The 18308-nt window shown below is 39.8% G+C and overlaps 1 protein-coding gene across 3 annotated transcripts; it reads right to left on the bottom strand.

The window, feature by feature from the left end:
- Positions 1-868: 868 nt before the first annotated feature.
- fbxl20 (F-box and leucine-rich repeat protein 20) lies at positions 869-17371 on the bottom strand. Of its 3 annotated transcripts, none has more exons than XM_084925387.1 (16): positions 17259-17371; positions 16840-17005; positions 11754-11815; positions 10877-10931; positions 10687-10761; positions 9701-9795; positions 9505-9573; positions 9324-9419; positions 8804-8930; positions 8312-8386; positions 7459-7589; positions 7021-7081; positions 6839-6883; positions 6694-6750; positions 6356-6568; positions 869-4281 (listed from the first exon to the last, which is right to left on the bottom strand). In XM_084925387.1, exons 2-16 carry the CDS (start codon positions 16879-16881, stop codon positions 4174-4176), a joined length of 1311 nt encoding a protein of 436 aa, XP_084781513.1. In that variant the 5' UTR covers positions 16882-17005; positions 17259-17371; the 3' UTR covers positions 869-4173. The 3 variants fall into 3 exon arrangements, with proteins under 3 accessions (XP_084781513.1, XP_084781514.1, XP_084781512.1); XM_084925388.1 differs by lacking the exon at positions 17259-17371 and adding an exon at positions 17115-17213; XM_084925386.1 differs by lacking the exon at positions 17259-17371 and having other exon boundaries at positions 16840-17202.
- Positions 17372-18308: the final 937 nt, after the last annotated feature.

Genomic DNA, 18308 nt, shown 5'->3' with positions numbered 1-18308 from the left:
CCCAACTGCTTATCTGCATTTGTGATTAAAATACTTTTATAATAAGCTCGATCTAGAATAAAGGATACAATCAGACCTTTTTAAAGTCTGTCACTGACTTTGAGGCTCTGGTAGCCTGACCTAAGTCTTTAGATAACTGTTTTTTAATATATTGTAGAAATGGTATTGTAGACATGTTAAGAAATGGATTTGCTCATCCCTTAACAGCCTGAGGAGTTACATGTATATATGAATACCTGACAAATTAATTAAAGCATACAGGAAGAACTTATGTCTTTGGATTCATCTCTAGTCACACTAACATTACAAGAATTCAAGAAATAAATTTAGACATGTATTAATGCTATGCTAAACACAAAAAGTATTGTTCATATTTCAAATGTTTGCTTTTTGCTGTAAGGCTTTTCCATGTTTGGAAGAGACTTTACAGCACGTCATGTTAGGAGTGCAGGGGTATTGGTAGATATTTAAAAATCAGAGAAGGATTAATTTTATTTCAGTTTCAGGGTTTTTGTGCATTTTGGCACACGTTTTCCATTATGATTGAAATCAATACCACCTGCATTTTTCCTTTACGACAGCCACATTTACTCCCATTTGACACGTAGCTGAAGAAAAAAAAAAGAATTTAAAAAAATTATATTAATAATAATTATATATTCCAGTCTGGGACTTCTAATTTAACCAGTTTTCTTCCTAACTGAAGCAAGTCAATTACTTATTGAATAACTGATTCAGAACTGGATCCTGAAATGAGCTGAGAGCTGAAATCATAGCAGCAGAGAGGAGAGTGGCTCATTGCTGCCATCTACTGCTGCAATGATAAACCACCATTAACCACAAAGTGAGAACAAGGTCCAAACAACTCTTAATAATATAGGTATATATTTATTCATTCATACGTACATATTCATTTATAATCGGTTAATTGTAAAAAAAGAAAAAAAAAAGAAAAAAGAGATTTACAGTAATTTAACTACAGTCATTGTCAAAACTTTTTTTTGTTTAAATATCTCAGGTGCCAATCTACCCTGAACACACACTTGTAAGTTCACCTGTTGCCCTCTGCCTCTGTCCTTATCCACAACCTTACTCCAGTGTTTAGGATCAAACAAACGGACCCAGAGCGTAACAGCTCGACTTCTGTGTAAACTGGTGGAAGATCTGACACACGCACACACAAGGTGTTTACTGTAAGGGAAAATAAGTCTGGTGTTTTGCTGTGTAGAGCCTGTAGTGTATTTCTGTACCATGAAAAAAGAAGGAAAAAAAAAAAAAAAAAAAAAAAAAAAAAAAAAAATAGATGACAAGTCATTTCTTTTGTACATATATAAATGCTTCAGGAGCAAGTTGAGTACTATTAGTTGTAGTCCATGTTGTCGGCATGCGTTTATGACTTAACCGGTGCACGACGAGGACAAGCAGGTTTGACATCCCAGCTCACAGACTAGATTCCCTGACTTTCTTTTTCCTTGAGTTAACAGTCTTAAAACCAGAGCACAGTGACAGAGTGCATTACATTACTCCACCATTTTGACTCTTGGTTCTTCTCTAATCCCCCATAAACCCCATTCAAACAAAACAGATCAGACTGGATTACACTGGATTCATCTCGGCTTGTATTATCCTGCTTGTCATAGCTGTCAAATCGCACGCACGTAGACACACCGAACAGAATCATCACTCTGCGTTTTGGGTGATAGATGCCTGTTGCTGAGCACATCAAAACCAAAGCACAGGGACATTTGCAGGTAATCAAAATTTTGCAGTGAGTTTTCCTGGTTTTGTTGTATTGAAGCATTTGGATAGGTGCATTATGGGACGGATCCCATTTGGAACAGCAAGGCATAAAAATGAAGAAGAGAAAAGCACACTTAATGGGGGGGAAAAAGAAAATCTTTCCGTCCTTCTCCTTGATGGAAACATTCAATAAGCAGACCGTACGTCATACATACACGTCATTGTGACCGTTAGCCCTAGATTAAAAAAAATAAAAAATAACATTTAACATTTCAAACAATTGCACTGGTGCGAACACTTCTCCTGGACAAAGACTACACTCTGGACATTAACTAACAATAAACTCTGGATAAAAACAAACTCCATCAGATCAAAACTAAGGACTGGAAGAGGGCTCAAACTCAACTTGGAGACACTGAACTTGTGACTTCAAACACAAACAGGCAGAATCCAAACCACAGCAAAACAGAAAAACAAAGAAAGCTCCAGAGGAAAATAGTGTAGAGGAGAAAGCAGTAAAAGACACATTTATAAAATGAAAAGGGAACAGAAGATAATGAATGAAGCCGGTGCAAGTGTAGGACAAGATAATCCATAAGAAAAGGCGCCAATACTTTAAAGGGCAGGGGAGGGGGCTGAAGTCCATTATAGCCCTCTTTTGTGACAAAAATCATTCCATCATATCTGTCAGCAGGCCAGAGCTGTGCGCTCAAGATTCAGTCAACTTCCTCCACCAGTCTGATCTGGTTGTAACCTCCTGCAGCATCACTGGTCCCAGACAGACAGAGGAGGTCACAGGTGGCAGGGTGCAGCACACTATCACTCCGTCCCCTGCAAGGCCTCATAGAAGTTGAGGAGTCGCAGATGCCACTCCAACATCAAGCACATCCTTTCGCCACTGCGTGGGGTTCACCAGTTCCTCATCATTGGAACCATCAAGGACGAAAACAAGATCGACTTAATGAAATCAAACTAACTGAAAATAGCTTTACTTTGATTGTTTTCAGTTGGCTTTTTCCTTTCCATTGTCCTGGTCTGACACCATGAATTAATGCGGTCTGACCTTTTTTGTTGACAAAAGAGAAAAGAAAAAAAAAAAAAAAAAAAAGTATCTTTTTAACGTCTTCTTTTGTTGACATGAGCCTTCACATGCCAGCATCAGTTTGTCTCACTCCATATCGAGTACTGGGTCTTTTTTTTTTTACTCTCCAAAAGCTCCAGCACATATTCTCACGCACATCTGCACGTAAACAAGCATGCTCGAGACTCCTCAGAAAGACTCATCGACGGTAATTTCTGCCCCGTCTCATATCATCATGTTGCTGTTTATCTGGCTTCAACTCTCTGACTCGCGCAGTCCTCACGTATTTACATTGAGATTTTAAAAAACTAGAGGTGTTACATGCAACATTTGGCATCTTCTCAAGTCCCCACTTGTAAGCCTTAATTGTCCATTTTTAGAAAAATATTAAACTTTGTCTTCTTTTTTATTTTTCCTCTGCACTATATTGAAGCTTCTGATTGTAACAGAGAGAGACAGAGAGAGGTGAGGGCATATTCGCTGCAAGCGCAGTGTATGCGTTAATTGAGGATTTTTTTTATTTATGTGTGTGTGTGTTGTTAGTAGTCTTCAATTTTGAGATGCCGGTTTTGTAAAGTGTCTCATCATTGCTTTATTGTAAGTGCAAATAGCTGCAAGTATTCTTAATAAAATAACATAAAAAAAAAATCAAAGTTTCTGCTGCATTCTTGTGGGGATGTTGGCAGTTAGGTGGCTACATCGCTGCCCCTCTTTTGAAATAAACAGCCTGTAGAACCAAGCGAACACTGGTCGTACTCAAGTGCAGTTCCCATCTAGAGGTAGCTGTTGAGTTGACCTGTAAACACTAAGGGAATTGTGTTTGGGAGTTTGACTGGGATCTTTCAGCCATGTTTAAAAGCTCAAAGTGCTTGATAAGTAAAAAGCTGTAATGGTTTTCCGTTTGAAGAGCCGGACTCATTCGTTAGGATTTTTTGTTGTACTTCATTTGATGACGAGTTAAATCCCTTAATGGTGATAACATTTTTTAAAACATAAAACTTCTTTGTAATACTGGTGTGTCCACTGAACACAGCCCAGGAATGTCCTCCAAAAGTTAATCTGTGTAAATGTGTCTCTTCACTTGAGCTTGTATTAAAGCCTATTGTATATGTTCTGTTTGTGTGCAGTGGAAAGATTTAAGAACGTTTTGGGGAAAGTTACCCAACACCCTGTAGTGTTGTTTGGCTCTCTCCCTCTCTCTGCAGCTCCAAAAGGGGGACACACCAGCATGTAGTCTGTGACAAGGGGCCAGGAGTGGTGGGGGGGGGAGCAGGTCAGGGGTCAAGTGACTGGCTGCAGGGAGCATGTACGAGGGACACAGCGAGAGGGAAGAGGGGGCTGTTTGCTTTACATCATAGCAGGACACAGCAGCGGCAAAACCTCTGACGGCTGCCCCCGACTGAGGGGGGTGGAGTGACAGGAGCGAAGTATGCATGCACTTTGATGTTAGGCAGATGAGTCTGTAGTAAAAACACAAACGAGAGAGAAACAGATGTATTAATCGCTCGTACAAATATGTGGAAAGCTGTTCTGGGACATTTAGTACACCAGTAGCTATAGCTTTGCTGCAAACCTCAAGTTTATTTTTGTTTCAGTAATCAAAAATGATGTCAAACTGCTGTCGACACAGCTATGTCTGATTTTCATTCAAATTCAAAGACTAACATAGGATTCAGTGAAGTCTGACTTGATCTGGACAGAGTGTTCACTCACTGCTGTCAAGGAGACAGTTTGTTTTTCACAGCTTAAGTTTTGATTCATCACTTCATGTGGGTGGATTGATGAGTCAGACAGAGTTTCATTTGGACAAAATGCATGAATCTGTGTGTCTGATTCCACCCTCTGCATTACATCTATACTTAGTGATCACGCTGATGAGGAGGAAAGGTTAGAGAGCACCAGTCTAACCTCCTACATCAATAGTGATAGTAGTTTGCATTTTCAGCATTCTTCTGTAAAAGGACAAATGGCTTGACTGACAAAGCAACTCTAAGAATGCAATACCTTTGTGTTAGTGTTTGTGCTCTTGCTACACAGCATTGTTTACAAAGGTAAACAACTAAACATCCATAGTGGTTTCACACAAGAACTCTGGACAATGTCGGGAGAATCAAGTCCAGACATTGTCTTTAGCTGTCCTTTTCCTTATACATTACACACGACAGGAGTTGTCTGTTTTACTTGTTACCACTACTTGAAATATTCTGTATGCTTTTTACAAAGCCTGGTGCCTGGGTAGAGCATACACCAGTGACAAAACTCAACACACAGGTTAACATGAACACCACACAAACTTTGTGCTAGGTAGTTAAATGTCTGCTCTAGCTGAGACAGACATTTGGATTTTAACAAATGATCATGTGGAAAAAAAAATGTTTTTTTGTTTGTTTGTTTTTTACATAAAAAAAAATCCTGTAAAAAAACTACACACCCATCCCATGATTCAATAAATTGTTGAACCGTCTTTAGCAGCAATAAACTGAATCAGTTGTTTTCAAGATGACTTTATTCATCTCTAACATTGCTGAGGAGGAATGTTGGAGGAGGAACGTCACACCCTTCTTTACAACACTGCTTTTTTTATGCACAGCTCGCTTAAAGTACGGCCACAGCATTTCAGTCAGGTTTACGTCTGGACTTTGGCTGTGCCTTTGCAACACCTTGATTCTTTTCTTTTTCAGCCATTCTGTTGTAGACTTGCTGCTGTGCTTGGGATCATTGTCCTGCTGCATGACCCAGTTTCAGCTCAGAGTTAGCTTTTGGACAGATGGCCTCACATTTGACTCTAGAATATGTTGGTATACAGAGGAGTTCATGGTCAACTCAATGGTTGCAAGGTGCCCAGATCCTGTGGCTGCAAAATGTTTAAAAGTTACATACTGCTAATATGCAGTACTTTGTTTCCACCATACATGCTCACGCTGATCTTATCTGAAATTCTTCCAGATGCCTTGTGATTTATTCAGATGCAAATCTGCAAACCTAAGCCGTGCTGCCTATTTTTAGAGAGAAAGGCTTTCTACTGGCAAACCTTCCAAACGAGCCATGTCTGTTTAGTGTTTCTTATTTCTGCCCAATTGTCCTGTCATGAACATTTAAAATGCTTACTGAGACCTGCAGTGTCTGAAATCTAGTGCTTGGGTTTTCTTTGCATCGTGTAATCTTAGTGAAAATTGACTGGAACGTCCACTCCTGGAAATACCATGAAACATCACTATGAACTCTACTATGAAACATCTGCTTTCATAGTGGGGGTCACATTTGCTGATGATCAGTTAAACAGGTGCATTTGACTAGCAACACCCGGCTGCTATTTACTCAAGAAGAAGCAGTAAGGATGTATTTAGGGTTTTTTCCCCACAGGGCTGCTTACAGTCCTATGAAAATTGTTTTTTTCACAAGTGTGGTAAGATTTATTCAGTATAGGGTCAAAAAGAAACTGAATACATTTACATCAGCAGTACAATTCGTGTTTACCATACATTCTGCAACTGAACAAGCACTTACTCATTACTCGTAGCCCACACAACTCACCCTTAGTCTCTTAATACCGGCGCGAGTGATCTGCTGGCAGTCATAGAGCTCGATGCGATCCAGACTATGGCAACTCTTCAGGTGCTCCAGTGAGGCATCTGTGATCAGGGGGCAGTTGTCCAGCTCTATCACCTCCAGACGGTCGTGAGCACAGGGGCCGCTGCCGAGGTGTCTGATGCCATCATCAGTAATCAGCTCACAGTGGGACAGACTCTGCAGAAACATTGTGGTACCAATAATGATGCTCTATTACTAAACTGTCTATGAAAACAGCCATGACATTATGCTTGAAAATGCTGCAGGAGCAAAATATGTTTGAGTGACAAGCACACACTTACCAGGACTTGCAAACGGGGGCAGTGGATAGATAACTGGATGAGTGTTCCATCTGTGATCTGATGCAAAAGTGAAAGAAACACAATTCGCTTAAGTGAAGAAAAGGGGAAAACAGTTCAACCATTATATACCATATTGTTTATTTACCTGCACACATTCTTCTAAATCCATCTTCTCAAGCTCGTGACAATTCTATAGAGAGAAATAACAGAGAAGAAAAGAGATTGCATAATCACTATGGATTTATACATTTTAAAGGATTTTGTTGGATCCAAAGTTCTGCTTGCCATTTATCTGCAATGCAACCAAGAGGCAGGCACCACACTCACCCTTGCTAATGTAGTGAAGCCCACGTCTGTAAGCTGAGAGCAGCGAGCCACTTCTAATATTCTAAAAGGAGGAACACAATGAAGAGTTATACAGTTGAAGGATCACTTAGAGTCCAAAATTTTGAGTTCTTTCACACTTAAAAGGTAACTGGCTCTACAGTCACAGGCCTCAAGATATCTGTACTGCAGACGGGTCAGTGTAATATCTTTTATTTCCATTCCATTACCTCAATCCTGCAATCTTTAAGCTTAAAATGAGAATTCAGGTCTTTCTTTTTGGAATTTGAAAGCATACGAACAGTCTCCCGAACATCAGACAGCCAGGATAAACACTCTTGAAACAAAGATTAGTTGGATTTTTATGTAAAACAAATTAAATATTTTGCAGTTTCTCACAAAACTCAGAACAAAGTTTGATGTGTAGGTGTGTGACGTCACCTGAGGCGGGGGCAGTTCTGTCCCAGAGCATGCAAGATGGCATCTGTGATGTTGCCACAACCTGACACACACAGAGACTGCAGGCGGTGACAACCCCGGCAAATTGTGATGAGCCCCTCATCTGTGATCTGCTGCTCACAGAAAGACACAGTACGTGTTTGTGTATGAGGGAAGTGAATCAAATCAACATCCACTGTGAAATGTAATAACATGCCAGGCAAAACTCTGTGTTGTGCTCTCTGGTAGATGTGCAAAAGCAAACAGTGTACAACCCTGTGTCCAAAATCAGTTATACAAACTATAACGAAAAGCAGAATAATATCAAAGCGTCAACTTCATATTAATATGAAAGCATCACTTTCTTTGGGATGCTCTTTATTTACTAGGTTAAATACAAACAGTTTGTATTTAACCTAGTTCTGTTTTTATTTTTAATTACCCTCTTTTCCATTTGAGCATTTACCCACCACAACCGTCAAGAAATATTTAATCAAATTCATAAAGAGCATCCATTTTTAAAAATTAGTTTTAACAATTGATATGGTGTCTTTCTACTACTGTCGATATTGTTGTAAAATTATTAAAAGTAACACATTTGAGTTTTTTATTTTGGTAGGTGCTGTTTTAGAAAACTCATAAGATACATGTTAAGAACAGGTAAAAGAAAGCTTGCTTAGAAAAAGAAAACAAAAAGAAAACAAAAAGAAGGCTATAGTGAAACGATGACAAAAATCAAAGACGAGATATGAGACGAGAAAGAGATGCAGAGGGGACTAACTGGATTGTGTGAGCAGGCTTTAGGGTCTGGATGTCCGTGTTCTGTGTTTCTTCTACTCTTGTTAAATGTACTTACTGAGCATGTCTGCAAGTTCAATGTGACCAATTCCGGACAATGAGCTCCGATATGCTTTAGGGCCTCGTCTTCTAGCTGTGGAAAAGATTGGGAAGCATTGGGAAAGAAAACTGATATCTCAATAAGGAATTTCATAAGAGAAAAAGTCTAAATCAGCGCAGACTGTTCTTTTTATTTATTTATTGGGTTTTTTTTTTTAATCCAATGTCTGTCCCTGATGGTATGCTTTGTTGCACGGGAAAATTTTTCTTTTATGTGTGCAGCTGCCACTTTTTCTTGCAATAAATAAGAAGAACTAGTGAAAGTGAAGATGACAAGTCTAAGATTAAAGTGGACCCTATTCACTACAGTGTTGACTGATAGAAAACAGAGCACCTAAGAAGTCGCTACTTTGAAACTGAAAGGAAAAAAAAAAGGTTTCTAATGTGTTCAATAAAACGTTACACAGAATGAAATTGCCAGCAACTTATTATAACATAATCACATGTGTACCTGGGTGCAGCCCTTGAGGAAAAGACATTTGAGACCAGGGCAGGAGCGCACCAGGGCCTGGATGCCATCCTTCGTGACTTGATCACACCAGGAAATGTTCAGCTGCTCCAGCAAAGGACAACCCTCACTGAGAAATAGAACAAAGAAAAGGGTGAGCAGCGGAAACTTGCAAAGGATGAAAGGTGCAATGACAATTAGGGGAAATGTTAAATGCATAACAAAATTGAAATCTTCTCACATTATTCGTATCTCTTCTGTGACTTGTGTAGGTTTAAAAAGAAAAAAATGAATCATAGCCAACAAGTGGTACATAGGATTGAAGGGGACTTATTAAGCTAATTTCCAGCTTCATATATTTATTCTGGAACTCAGCTAAATGGTCACATTTAATAGAAGGTATTCACCACTGTAATATTATGTTTGAGAGGGACAAAAAAGAACAGACATAACAGGTTCACTTTGATATATGTGCTTTAAAATTAGTGGAAAAACAGTATATCAAAATAACAACTGGGCATACCTGAGAGCTTTGAGTGAAAGGTTGGTGATGGAGGTACACGAGGCGAGGTCCAGGTGCTTTAGCTTTGGACAAAACTTACTGAGGCTATTACACGTGCTGCAGAAGAACAATACAGTGATAAAAAGTGTATTATGATATGTTAGATACATTAACCGCACTGCTGCATGGACTGTTACTATACCTGTCTGTGATCTTGGTGCAACCGTTCAGATTAAGCACCTCAATATTCCTGCAGTTCTGTGAGAAAGTCCTAAAGAGAGAGAGAGAAAGAGAAACATTTGTGTGATATCAGTCATTCTGCACTTCTCTCATTATCTCCCCTCAGGGTCTGAACTAGTATGAGAATTTCAATTAGGCGAGGTCCTCACTAAACTCACCTCAGGGCACTGTCACCCACACCCAGGCAACCCCGCAGGCTCAGCTTCCTAAGGAATCCCCCACATCGCTTTGAAATATTCTCCACCACTCGACCCTGCAACAAAAAGAAACATACTCTTTCTGCTGTATTTGTTTCTACAGCACCTTTAAAGTACCGAGTATAAAGTGACATATAAGCTGCGATCATAAAGTTCACAGACTCCACCTAAAACAAACAAAGATGACACACATGGTTTACATTTGGCTCATTGCACTAGAAAGCCTCCCAGCCATTTTTACATTGGTCTCTTAGAGTTCATCGCAGGTCACGTTCGTATAAACTGCATATCTGCGATTTCTCTGTGGATCTCAAAACTGACACAGCATTAATGTGTTCTGGTGGTTAGAAATTGTTCTGTGACTCACAGACCATGGCTGCTTATAAGGGGAGTACAACCAGGAGCATACTGGTCATTATTTATTTATTATTTTTTACACATTGATGGGGTTGAGAATTCATCTTGCAGGGTTGGACTGTCAAAGTGGAGTTCTACTATTCCCCAGAGCTGTTCTATGGAGGACATATGACTGAAATAACCTGAACTGTGGTACTAAAAATGCAGTTTTACACCATACCCAAACAGTTTTCACCCACAAACCATCCTGCTCATCAAATTAGTCTCTGACTTCATCATCTTCTTCACAATTAAAACTATGTTGATACTGGGATGGGCTCAAACCTAGGGCCATAGATGGTTATTGATACACCCAAGGAGATCCAAACAAACTGCAAGCTGAAGATCCAATGAAGGTGATAAAAGTGGAACTTCCAGGCAGGGCCCAAAAAACATAGCAACTGCACTTTAAGGGGCACAGTTCTGCGTAAGAAGACTACCATGAAGGGCAGATGGGTCAAATTTGAAGCATGATTTCGTTTTTAATATTTGGAGTTGCAAACATTTATGATCGCATCTGTTAGTAATAAGATATAATGAAATGAACCAACTTCAATGTCCCTCTGAAAGTCAAAGAGGTCGATTCGTTGCCAGTTGCTGCCATCCAAGGCCAGAACATTCCAGGACTAAAAGCAGGGTGCGGAGGGGAGTGGACAGAAATTCTGAGTTATTTAGCATGCACACGCAGAACACATACTATAACTGAAACCACACACGCACACCTTGTGAACACAGACTCACCCGTGAGACCTGGGCACAGCGACAGAGTGTCACCACATCCAGAAAGGAGAAGATTCTAGAAGACAGACAGGGACGGTTTAGAGACCATGATCCCCGCTGCCAGAAGCTTCCTCTTTACTGCCCTCAACGCAACCCTGTGTGTGCTTCCCCTAACAGCAGAGTGGTGTTGACTAAATCAGCTAATATTGCTTTTACTGTCATCAAAATACATTTCCCTGCTTGCAGAACAGATATGTTTTCTTAAAGTGAGGTCCTGACGGGGAAAGCATTTCTTTCTAAGGAATATAGTTGGATACCGATTAGAGGATCCTACAATGCAGCAAAAAACTGAATTGGGGTTGAAGCAGGGATGCAGTGAGTTGCAGCAGTCTGCCAGCCTCACAAATCACAGCACTGCACCAGGCCAAGCAGCACAGAGTCAGCAGCCGCAACACAGACAGCTTGGCTGGCAAGGCCGAGGTTTGAGTTATGGCCTTCATTTTCTGTTTGCTAAGAGGCTTGTGAGCGCCCCCCCCTTTTTTTTTCTCTCAAATCAATTTAAAAGTTTTATAACCACGAGCACCTGTTTGTAATTATGCTTTTAGCACTGGTTGAGCAGTGGGTGTGTAGAGCCAAGAGAAACTGGCATCCTAGTGTTTGGAATCTTTGTTTAAAAAGGGCAAGTGAACATAAATGATATGATTGTGAGACACACAATATTTGCGTGTGTTAGGGTAACACACAGAGGATGGAGGTGCTGCCTTTGAGTATGATTTTGTGCCGTAGTAAAGTCATGAATGTGACTGCGGAAATTTCAACATGCAAATTTTGCTTTCCTCAAAAAACAACAACAAAAAAAAACTGCAAGTAAGTTAAAGTACATCAAAATGTCACTCACCTTAGCAACAGCTCTTTAGGCAACTTCTTATTGATGACTGCCTCGTCACTATTTGTGAACATCTAAAAGGGTGGAGAAGATAATATCAGTCCTGGAGGCTATCACAAAGTGGCTGGGGCCCCTTTCATCCCCTCTCCTCACTCAAGGACAGCCCCAACACATAAGCAAGGATAAAAGATCGTAATCTCATCAGCTGAGATGGATTCAATGTCAATTCCCAGAAAACACGAAGGGTGACAGAAGATAAACCAACACAGGCCACAGCGAGGTGGGACTTTGTACTGTCAACTACAAGGCTGCGATGGCCTATGCTTTCATCTTATCTTTCCTGCATGCATATCCGTCTTAGTATACGTGCTATTGAGTAAGACCCAGTGTTCAAAACAGTAAGTACTGAAACTTTAAACTGGAATTGGTTACAGTACCATATATCTTTTGCGACTCTAAGACAAATAATTTGAGCTTCAGCAAACAGCTAATGGGTTTCCACACAAATAACTGCATGCTGTGTGAGCACAAATTTGAGTCTAATTCAGAGAAAAAAAGTCACAGTAAACAAAGAGACAATAAATTTGCATTTATTGAGTCCCAGCTACACACACCCTTCTTACTGAGGAATTTAGGGTTCCCATAATTTGTGGGAAATTATACTGTGCTAAATCACTGAATGCAAGATGTTGAGACAATGGTCCTTGGAAACACGTACTCAATCACAACAGGATGAATAAAGTAACATCTGGCTCAATCCATTTTTCTCCAAAGATTCAGAAAACAAAACATTTATACCAGGGGTGGATCTGGCTTGTAAATAAAATGTGGCAGAAGGCACATGTTAATTACATGAGGTAAAAGATTTATGACAAGATCAACAAGGTGTTTGTCAATTCTTATTTGCACTACTTGATAGAAACAAACACCACCAATTCCAAAAAGAAAGATTTATTTACCCCGTTTTAACAAAGGGAATGATTTAAAGGTCCCAACAGAGTTCTATTTTGATTATTGGTGTTTATCCTGAAGCCACACAATAGCTTCAGATTTTGAGGGACGTGCACATAAACCCATTCATCAACTCACAAAAACAGACTGTCACGTCTGCCAGTTGAAATTGAGGCCTGGATCTTTACGAAACACACAAATAAGGCATCTTGGGGTCAAAGCTGTTCTATGTCTTTCTGATAAAAACACAAACATTTCTCAGGCTACACACACACACACACACACACACACACACACACAGCTGTATGCGGGGGCTGCCTGCCAGCGCAGACGTGTAAAATTTTGAGGGAGTAAGAAGGGACAGACATTTGCTGTTTGGATTTGGGGCAAATTGACTCTGACAGCACGCCTTCCAGAGCGTTTCTTTCTGGCCAAATAATCCAGGGCCGTTTCAAAAGAAGCAGATGTCCGTGGTCAACAGTACATACACAGTACCCTTTTGTAATCTACCATAAAATGATGCAGTATGAATGTGACCATTATGTTTTGTCCACTGCTCAGTTATAAACAGTAATTCAGGGGGTTAAAACAAACAAACAAACAAACAAACAAAAACAAGCTGGGTGTTCTGTAGTTTGTAGTAAACCACTGCAGAGGCAAAGGGTAATTTTATTTTTAGGAAATGTGTAAATGTTCCTTCCTGGCAATAAATAATTAAATCCTGGTCGTTTGATCGATAGGAGGGGCTTATATTTGACTTTTAGGTTATTATTGCATACATGCACTGATTGAATTAGGCACAACTAAATATGGTGAAGTCAAGGAACCTGTTTAAGGTCAGAAATTTAAACCAGTTTAAACCTCCAAAATAGTTGTTTACATACTCTTTCTAATTAGTGAATACAATGAGTGGCCATTTAAGTATCTATTTTTCCAGTCTGTTGGGTGGTCTTTTGTTAACAAAATAAAAGTGCAACAGCTCAGTGCTTGCAGCAGAGCTGTGTATTTAACACAACTTCCTTCCTTACCTTTCAAAATAAAACACTCACTGGCAGACTGCATTTTTGATGACTTACCAGCCAGCATATTTGGTTTCAAGCTTCTTATAACTAACCATCAAAACCTAAAAACTACTGAGCATATCATTTGTTAAATTTGCTTGGAATTATAATCCTAGGTTAGTAAACAACAAAGGCTTTGTTTAGCTCATATCATATCATATCATACTGATACATTACTTGGCCAATATCATCAACTGACAGTGGCAGACGCTGTCGATCCCTGCCACAGTGTGACCACACTCCTATCGCCAATTTAGAATGACCAATTAACCCAACTTCCATTACTCTGACCTGCAGTATCTGTGAGCCACGGGGGCAAACGAGCAAATTCCACACAGAACCCAGGGCCTTCTCACTTTGAGATGACAGTCCTAAATGTTGCACCACCACAAACCACTTTAAAAAGTCAAAAACAAAAAAACAACAGCTGTAATTTACAAATCTTCACATAGTTTGTCCAGCTGAGCAGCTTCATTGTTTAAAACAGTCTCGATCCTTTTTGCAGAATCCCAGCCCTTCCCCATTCCCAAGGGGTCAAAGACTGCAGTATGTCAACAGCTAGAGTCTCACAGAGATACATTAAGTGTCCTTTGGCAATGGCATGAGGTTATAGGAACAAATATGACACATCATGCTTGCCACATATAAATGGTTGTTGATCTGAAAATATTTTGTTATATATTCTATTTATAAGTATTTTGTAAATATTTAAAACTATACTTATTTTTCTTTAACATGTGCATTTATATTTCAGATTAGTCTTTACCTTATCAAGATACCAGGTTTATTTTAGATACATATTCCTATTTCTGTTACATTTACTTTAGTTTTTTTAACTGTTGTAACTGAAGAATTTCCCCAAATCCTGGCTAAATAATTACATCACATCTTATCTTAGCTTGTCTTAGTGGACCCCTTCACATAGTGGGTAAGAACAAACAGGACACAAACTGCAGTCTTCTGGATGACAAACATGTAACTTTGGACTCAGTTTGTCACTCAGCATCTAATATTGTCATGATTGGCATTGGTTCCTTGAAACACCCAAAAACAACTTGTATGTTCAATGGGATCTGATGGAACAGTAGTAGCTGATGCCCCCAACTGATCATATCACGGCTAATCATTTGCTGGTGCAAAGTCCAGCGGCATCTTCACTTTAAGTTATTATCTAGTGTTTTGAATAGACTGCTTAAAAGTTAATAAGCAATGAAAACATCCATTTTCATACTGCTGGCTGATATGTCGATACCCAGATTTATTTACTTCCTAAAAATCAGATTTAATTATGTATGTATGTATGTATGTATGTATGTATGTATGTATGTATGTATGTATGTATGTATGTATGTATGTATGTATGTATGTATATATATATATATATATATATATATATATATATATATACATATATATATATTTATTCGCTTCTTGTTAAATCTAGAATCAGGTTTTAAATCTTCCTCATACACAAAATGTAAAATAATTAGGCCCAGTCATATCTTAAAGCCTTCATAGTACATTGTTATGCTTATGTAGCATTTTGTTCCAGCTCCTGTAACAATTATACTCCAACAGGCTTAGGCTGCTGGGTGGCTTCCCATGATGCACTGACCATTTCCTCTTCACTCATTTCTTTTCACCCTCCATGTGTCCATACACCACAACTACATGTTGGTAATTATTAAATTCAGCTTATCTCCCATAGTTTGCCTTTTCTGCCATCTCTCTCTGCTCCCACAACTGGTCACAGTGGATGGCTGTCCCTCCCCGAGCATGGTTCTGTCAGAGGTTTCTTCCCGTTAAAATTCAGTGTTTCCTTCCCACCAAGTGCTCCCTCATTGGTGGTCATATTATCGTTGGGGTTTCTTAAAAAAATTTGAAGCTCTTTACCTTACAATATAAAAGTGCCCTGAGGCAACTGTTGCTGTGAATTGGTGCTATAATAGATCAAATGTCTTGAAGAAATTCAAGAAAAAAACCAAGTACATAAATTTGTGAACTACACAAAACAACAACAACAACACACAAAACCTTAACTACAGAATGTTCGAAAAATAGAAACACTTTTATCTTGAAGGCAAAACGTCGCCATTTCCGCTTCTCCCCTCTCCTAAATCCAGATACCTTTAAACAGCAGCTCCTCCGCAGCTGTCGGGCCAGAAGGTAACGGCCTGAGTCCTTTGAGTCGTCAGCTGTTCACCGTTAAAAATAAATAAAACCACACACACAAATCCCACGCTAGCTGGGGATTAAACAACATCAAATGCTCGGGCGATACAGGCCAATGTCAGTGGCCGGATACATTTGTTTGTATACAAGTTCGCACCAAAATATTGAGCTACGCTTGCGCGGCTGCGACACAAAGTTTATGGTAATAGCCTTGCATTGGGGGAAAAAAAACCCCCAACAACGACACTGTAGGTAGACAGCGTACATATGGGCCTTTTGAGACGAGTATAGGTTATGATGTGTGTTACACTGTAATAGCTCGGCACTATTTTCAGATATTTTGTGCTAACACCGGGTGCAGGTAGCAGACTGAGGCCAGCACCGCCGCAGCGGCTATAGATATAGCATACATAACAAGGTCTCAAAAGAGAGAAGGGGGGAACATAACAATCCTGCATATGAGGATAATTTTAAGCAGCTTCTTTTCAAAGTGAAACCACTAAATCCTCCACTTCTGCTCATTATGTTGACGTGTGTCGAAGCTTTCCTCGGCGTGCTCTGTGTAGCCTCATTGTCTTTGTTTTGACGGCGCAAAGGGAAACGAGGACAACGTTTAAAGAGCACTCAAAATGCCTTGAAAGTGGCTGCGAGCAGCACGTCGGCTTTAGTGGAAAATACTGACGTGCGTCCTCTCCACGCCAGGCCTCGACAGCCTATATGTTGCTTGAACAACACAACAGTGTTTGACCTAATCCCAAATACTGACTGCGGAAGCTGCATCAATAGCCTCCCCATAAGCGCAGTTTTATAATAATTATAGCAACAGTCAACACGCAGGCCCGGATCGTAGCGGTTATATCGGCTATTTTAAATGTGTCTCAGTGACTGTCAGTTAATGGAAATAATTAACTCACCTCAAACCGGCTCCGCGAAACACCATTTACCTCCTTCCCCATGTCGGACGCTGGTAACCGACTCAATGGATTCGGTGTAGGCGCAGTAAAATGCAGATACGGGCCCTCTCCACGATTATCATGCTACCGTCCTCTCGGTAGCTCCGGTGGTTTGATGTATTTTGACCTGTACCACGAACCACAAAACCTCTTGTTACCGATAAAAACAAAATATATGGGTTACGAGCACCAGCCAGCCATAAGCCACTTCTCTTATCAGCTCGATTCGCCCTCACCTCCTCCTCCCCCTATAAGCACAGCTTTCTATCCATCCACACAATAGCCCGACAGCAGTGGGGCAGACTAAAATTCAGCCGGTACAACCCCTACATCCATAATAAATAAATAACATTAATATGAAAAATAATAAATATAACGACCTTGCTCAGTGCGCACTATTTCTTGCTCGCTGGCTGCTCCTTTAACCAAAGCTCACAGAGGAGCAAATATAAATATCAAAGTGGGGTGTCAACCATTTGCCCGCACACGTAGCATGAATACCTATCGAGGGTTTGGGGCCACATGTGATAATTAAAAAGTTAGATCAGACTTAAAGTTCATACGGACTTTGTGAGAAAACATAGGCTAAAAAATTATGTTTCTCTTATAGTATGAAACAAAAACATCTAAAGTGAAGTGCATGTCTGGTATGAGTACTGCCACTTGAAGACCTTTCCACTGTATTAAAAACAGTAATAAAACCAGAATAGTAATATAACCAGAATAGAACCTGTGAGTTCGGCATTTTATTAACTATCAGTAACGGTTAACGCTCGTTTTTAGATTATTCTATCTCATCTGCTGTTATTAAACATTCCAACTTTGTTATTGCAATAGGGAAACGCCACTTCCTCGTTTCTCCTCGGGCACACCCCTCTTCAACAGCGGGTCCAATCAGCATCCAAGGACGACAGCTTGTAATACTGCGTCATCGTAGAGCGTAAAACTAACACGCCAGACAACACTGAGCATTCAATATATCTATAGCAAAGCTAGTGATAGCTAATATGTTCTCTTAATTTCTAATACGCAAATAGTAGTGTTTGACTGGGGTTTGGTGCTCTGTAACTTTAAGAAAACAGCGATTTTTAATTGAACAATTATCTCCTGATGCCCCTAAGGATAAAGAACCCCCCTTTAAAGCGTGTGTAAATAATATACCTTTTTTGGCGGGGGGGGGGATTGGGGTTTAATCCCAAGGTTTGAATTTGAAGAGGACCTTTGCATCTTTTGTTCTTTACTCACTGGCCACTTTATTAGATACATCTGTTCAACCGCTCTTTAATGCAGCTATTTAATCAACCAATTGCATGGCAACAACTCAATGCATTTAAGCTGTTAGAATTGTCAAGTAGACTTGTTGAAGTTCAAATTTATCATCAGAATGGAGAAGAAAAAGTTATTTAAGTGATTTTGTATGTAACTTGGTT

This window comes from Perissodus microlepis, chromosome 4, assembly GCF_051167445.1.
Source record: "Perissodus microlepis isolate ML-2025 ecotype Zambia chromosome 4, ASM5116744v1, whole genome shotgun sequence".
Classification (NCBI taxonomy): Eukaryota; Metazoa; Chordata; class Actinopteri; order Cichliformes; family Cichlidae; genus Perissodus; species Perissodus microlepis.
The sequence above is the reverse complement of the archived record's forward strand: the minus strand, read 5'-3'. Positions and strand labels throughout refer to the sequence as shown.

Coding starts and splice junctions, on each gene's coding strand:
- fbxl20 (XM_084925387.1), bottom strand. CDS start 16,881: ATGGGGAAGGAGGTAAATGGTGTTTCGCGGAGCCGGTTTGAG. Junction 11,816..16,839: donor TTTCGCGGAGCCGGTTTGAG/GTGAGTTAATTA, acceptor CCACCCTTTTAG/ATGTTCACAAATAGTGACGA. Junction 8,387..8,803: donor TCCTCAAGGGCTGCACCCAG/GTACACATGTGA, acceptor TCTTTTCCACAG/CTAGAAGACGAGGCCCTAAA.